Consider the following 6,000-nt stretch of genomic DNA (forward strand, 5'->3'; position numbering starts at 1 on the left):
CAACATGCAGTCAGTAAATACAGAAGAGGCAAAGCAGTCCTGCCTTATCCCAAGCACCATTCCTGATAAAGCCAGATCACTGAACCGTAAGCGTGAAAAATTACCTCAGGATTATAAACACATGAAACCAACAGAATTCTTCTCTGAGAAGGATGATAAACAGGGCTTTTGCTTAGTTTAATATGACCATCATAAATGAATCAAAATTGTGATGTGAGTGGCAGAATTCCCCATAGTGAGACATTAGTGAAATAGCTCACTTTTTCTTCTTAATTACTCATCATTAATATTAGGATATGTAATATGTCATGTATTAAATAAAAATATATTCACTAAAGAACAATTAAATGAGAAATCTGTCAAATTAACTTTACATTGTTATGAAACCAATGACCCAGATTTTCTGGAAGAGCAGCCAGTGCTCTTAACCATCAAGCCATCTCTCTTATGATTCATTCAATTCCTCCCTCTTTTAATGTGTGTAGATCAATGGACAACTTGTGGGAGTCATTTGTCTTCTTTCACCATGGGGATCCCAGGAACTGAACTCAGGTCATCAGGCTTGGTGGCAAGTTATATTATCTCATTAACCACTCGAGTAACTTCAATACTAATTATTTCTCAAAAGGATCAACTAAGTGGTTGAAAAAAAAAAAAAGAGTGTGACCTACAAAACCAAGGACAGAACTTTTTTATAAAAGATTTATTTTATTCATTTGAGTGTTGCCTCTGCATGTATGTGCCACATGAATGCTTGGTGACTATAAAAAAGGGGACATTAGATTTCCTGGAAGTGCAGTTATGTATAGTTGTGAGCCACCGTATGGCTGCTGGGAAATGGACTTGTAAGTTTAAGCACTCAAGACACATTAATGAATTCACATGGTATAAACCTCAAAAGCTACAAATCAGAGATTCCCCAATACTCACTTCCTGCTTTTAAGTCCTGTTACCAGGAGTTACTGTGCAATCTCCTAGATGTCATACACATTAATATATAGGCATGCTATTTTTAAGTATATATGTAGGATAAAGGGTGGTGTTAGTTTTTACATAAATTATACTTGCTTTTGTTTCTCTTAGTATAGCTGGGGATAAAGGACCAGCTATAGTGAATAGAAATATTCTATTTTCTCTTTTCATGGTGACATAATATTACAATACTAGAATCTAACTGCGGTGGTTTGAATAAAAATAAAATCCCTATGGACCACTATAGGTTCATAGGGATTGGCACTATCAAGAGGTATGATCTTATTGGGGTAGGTGTGGCTTTATTAGCAGAAGTGTGTCACTAGGAGCTGGGCTTTGAGGTTTCATACGCTCAAGCTGACCCTGTGTGGCTCACATTCTCTTCCTGCTGCCTATGGATCTAGATGTAGAACTCTCAGCTCTCTCTCCAGCACCATGTCTGCCTGCATGCCACCATTCTTCATGCCATGAGTATAATGGACTAAACCTCTGAGCTATAAGCCGGTCCCAAATAAATGCAATCTTTGAATCCCTGCCTATATTAAGAGAAAGAAAAGCAAGGAAATGTTGCCATGATCATGGTGTCCCTTCACAGCAGTAAAACCCCAACTAAGACAAAACCATAGTCATAAAAATGTGAAATATTCACCATCAAATATATAAACTATCTAAATAATACCACTAACCTATGTACCCTGCTGGGGACGCAGCTAACCTAGTAAAGTGTTTGCCTCAGTGCATGATACCTGGGGACAATTGCGATGGTACCTTGGGTTCAATTCATAGCACCACTTAGCTGGGCATAGAGGTGTATGACCATGATCCCAGGACTCCAGAGGGAGGTTCATGCTTATCCTGTACTACACATCAAATTTGAAGCCAGCCTAGGGTGTAAGAAATACTGTCTTAGGGAAAAAAGAAGAGAAGAAAGAAAGAAGAAGGGAGGGAGGGAGAAGGGAGGGAATCCTACACACTTTAAACATAGAAGCAATTTAGTTTTCCAATAAATTCTTTGTTTCCCTAAACATACACATGTGTGTGTGTTTACACACACACACAGACACACACACACACACACACACACAGACACACACACACACACACAGACACACACACACACACAGACACACACACACACAGACACATGGAAATCTTAAGAGTAAAATAAAGGGATCATAACTTCAGGAAATAAATGCTTTCATATTTAAGTATTAGAAATGCATTTAATTAACTATTTCATACCTGGTACAAGACAGATAGGATTACCTTCTCCATCTTTCTCTAAAATAAGATTGGTTAGGAAGTGTAATCCTACTGTACACTGAAGTAAGTGATGGATGCTATCTATATAATTACTATGTAGGTCAATATATCTAAGTTTATACTTTAGTCCATGAAGGGGGATCAACCCTGCAACAGGAAAAAAAAATGTTTTAAGGCAAAGAAACAGCATATGAGGATAATTAGTAAAATTCTGTTACTTCTAACAAGTAATTCTAAAAATTGTAAATCAGTTATATCACTTTCATAAAAGATAATAATTTCAAAATCTTCTTAGAAATGCAGAGCACATGAAAAACTGAGTTTAACTTTTAAGATACAAGTTCCTGGAATTGTCCATATCTATATTGTACAATGTAGTAGTCACTAGTTGTTTTTATATTTAAATTAATATTTAATTAAATACTCAGTGCCTTGTACCACCAGTCAAATTTCAAGTCAATAGTCGCATCTGGTTACTAGTAGCCGTGTAGGAGGGCACCAAAGCTTTCATCACATCTGATCTTCTACTGCCCCTTACTATGTGAGTACAGTACATAATCATTGAAGCTTAAGCAGAACCCTCCTAAAGTAAGCTTTCCTCACTTTAGCTTTTTCTGCTACTGATCAGAGTTGCCTTCATTTCTGTTTTATTCAGGTATTATTTTGGCAGCAACAAAAGTTTTAATAGAAGGACATCACTCAGATAAAACACTTGGTCATTATTATCATTTGACGTAGTTTTCCAACAGTGAGCTAAGTCCTCAGAGCCTACAAAGCTTCAGCATTATGGAAATATGAACGAATGTACTTACCGCTGAGATCACTTATGTGATTATAAGACAAATTCAGTCTAGTCAGATTTACCAGTGCTTCGAGTCCTAAAAAAGAGGGAGGAAGTACATAGCCTTTATAAGGTTTAAATAAAGAAACAGCACTGTTTCACATTAATAGTGAAATCAACTGCCATTTGGGGAGTTATTTATTTAGTTTTATGGAAAAAATGCATAGGTAGTTTTAGGGTCAATTTTCAAAAGTTTATGATTCTATTAATTCCATTCATTGGAAGAAAATACACACATAATTTTATTTTTTACTTTTTTTTCTCCTCACAGAAAATGCCCCATGTAATCGTTTACAAACCTTCCACTCTTGTGATCAAATTGCAGGACAAGTTTAAAGTGCATAGCTTTGTCAGTGTGTTCAGGCCTTCAATTTGACTTATTTGATTAGATGACAGATCCAAATGTCGCAGGTTCCAAATGTGGTCAATGGATGTGATCTTGGAGATGTTATTACAATGCAAATTGATGGCATGAAGGGATGAATCTAAAGATAACTCTGATATACTATAAAACATAAAAACATATTTAGAAGCATAACCAAATAGTTAGAATTAAGTAGGTAACTATAATGAATATTTGCTCTACTCACTTCAGAAAAAAAAATCTGTCTTAGACTCCCTTCCTTTCCTACCCAACTTGTGTCCTTATCAAGACCAATGTGTACTGACCAAATATCCTTGCATGTGCAGCCTTCTACTAGAGTTTGGCAGGCTTATTAAGAGGAGCATTCTTAGAGAAAACTGACCCTCTTCTGGTAGCTAAAAATGAGCAACTGCAAGCTTTAAAGGTATTTTCTTTCTTAATTTTCAAACTCTTAAGTGGTTGGTGTATGGTTATGACAGTTAAACAGACCAAGAGTGACCTGACATGAATCTGGATCTTATGCATGAGTTTATAACTTTTTTTTCTTTACTGCCAATGATAGCTAGTTAGTGAGAATGTAATTGATTTCCAAAAAATAATAATAATAATAAAAAACAAAACAAAAACAAAAACTCACTAATTATTGCTCTTCTCAGTGGAAAGGCTCAGGTCCTCTCTAACTGCAAGTTGGAATGCATTTCCTCTAAACAGAAATCATCTCTTTACTCCCTAAATAACCACTTATAAGTTAAACTTGCTGAATAGAACATTATTTCCAAAGAACTATAGTGTGTTGTTCAGAGGTGCTAAAAGTAGTTTGAACAGTACACACAATGTTAAGGGCATCTGTGGTAGACTTTTGTGCTGGCTAGTATAAAGTTGCCGGACACATTTGCAAACCTCAAAACACCAATTTCTAAAGCTGTCTAAAGTATTTCCCGATTATCTAGCTTCTATCATTTACAGAATTATTTAAGGACAGATTTTGTGCTATTACTATACGCTGTTAATTGCAATCTGTTTTACGTTGAATTTAATTGTTCACTAGTTGCACTGTCAAATTATATAATGTATCTAAAATATAAATTCTTAGATTCATTGCTTAGTAGAAAAAAACGATCTTGCCTAATTGCTGTGGTGATGAGTATTAACACATAAACATTCACATAGACATCATCCTCGAAGTGCTAACCATTATTAAATATAAATGTAAGCATTCTTTTGAAAAACCTCTTCATTGGCAACCCTTAGATCAGGACTGGAACTAAGCTGTTTTCATTATATTATAAATACCAGGGTTCAGACGGAATGGAGCAGGTACCTCCCCAAAGACACAGAGACTACTGTAATGGAAATGCCTGGATCTCAGAAATAGCTAGCTGTCCAGTGAAACTCAAGAAAGGGTCTAGGTTGAACTGGTAAACTGGGCTCAAAGAATATGGAAAATCAAGGGGCCAGAAAAAACACTGAATGGTCTGGGCAACATAAAACAGGATCAGCTAAAAGAGTTACATTTGGTACCTACAACAAGTATATGGATATTGGATTATGCCTTAGTAAAAGAACTTAAAAAACGGATGAGAATTGAGGTAAGAGGTGTAAGCAGGGTACAGAAAAGGCTTGCTGTGCTGCTAGCTTGGGATGCAAGCCCTAGGGCCACTTCTCAGGCTCAGGAAAGGAGACCAGGAAGAGGAACAGCAAGAGTGAGCGAAAGTGGGGCTGAGACGAGGGGAAGGAGGAAGCCTGGGCACGGCAGGGGGTTAAGAAAGAACAGGAGGCTCCCATGGGTGAGGGAAAGAAAGACACCCCAGGATCTGCGGAGAGGATAAGAAGAACCCCGGCTTCCGCAGTGAGTCTGGAGGAATTCCTAGTTCGGCAGGGAGGAGGCCAGGGCCGCGCTGGGAGGACAGGGAGGAGCTCCAAGACGTTCTGGGAGGATAGAGTGGAGCCCCGGGCGGTGCAGGGAGAACAGAGAGGAGGAGCCCCCAGGCGGTGCTAAGAGAGGGCAGAGAGGAGTCCCTGGCCACGCTGGGAGGAGAGAGGAACCCCAGGCTATGCTGGGGGAAGAGGGAAGAGGCCCAGGATGTGCTGGGAGGATACGAGGAATCCGCTACCCCCCAACCACCCCCCAACCCCGAAGCCTGCCAATCCGAGGTCCGACCAGGTGGCGGCTGCTACCTGTGCAGGCCTTTGTCCATGAAACACACATCCTCGCAGCTGCTGTCGCCATCCTCCGGTTCGATTTCCGTACATGCCGCCGCCTCCATGGTACCAGCGACGGGGAGTGGGTGTTAATTGGCGCCCAGCGCTGGGTCCCAGCTTGCTCACGCCTCCAAGTGCCGGAGCGGGGCGTGGGCAAGGGGCGGGGCGAGGACTTTCTAACCGCCCGCCGCACTTTCCCGCTTTGCGCGGCCGCAAAGCAACACGACCGTGCCGCTCAAAGAGGGCTTGACTTTTACGGCATCTGCCTTAAAAGTACAACCTTTCCATCTGTTGGCTTGGAAAGAGTGGGGCTATCCTAGGTCGCTGTTTACGAACGTTATTTATAGCCTACTACCCT

The 6,000-nt window shown here is 39.8% G+C and overlaps 1 protein-coding gene across 4 annotated transcripts in view; it reads right to left on the minus strand.

The window, feature by feature from the left end:
* Lrrcc1 (leucine rich repeat and coiled-coil centrosomal protein 1) overlaps positions 1–5,762 on the minus strand; it is a 34,655-nt gene extending 28,893 nt beyond the window's left edge. For 2 of the 4 annotated variants that reach the window (XM_087616663.1, XM_087616667.1), the window contains exons 1-4: positions 5,619–5,726; positions 3,376–3,581; positions 3,048–3,113; positions 2,215–2,382 (exon numbers count right to left, since the gene is read on the minus strand). In XM_087616663.1, the coding sequence (XP_087472789.1) occupies positions 2,215–2,382; positions 3,048–3,113; positions 3,376–3,581; positions 5,619–5,707 (529 nt within the window). In that variant the 5' untranslated portion in view covers positions 5,708–5,726. 4 annotated transcript variants of the gene reach the window in all.
* Positions 5,763–6,000: the final 238 nt, after the last annotated feature.

Source organism: Rattus norvegicus, chromosome 2 (assembly GCF_021556685.1).
Source record: "Rattus norvegicus strain SHRSP/BbbUtx chromosome 2, alternate assembly SHRSP_T2T, whole genome shotgun sequence".
Classification (NCBI taxonomy): Eukaryota; Metazoa; Chordata; class Mammalia; order Rodentia; family Muridae; genus Rattus; species Rattus norvegicus.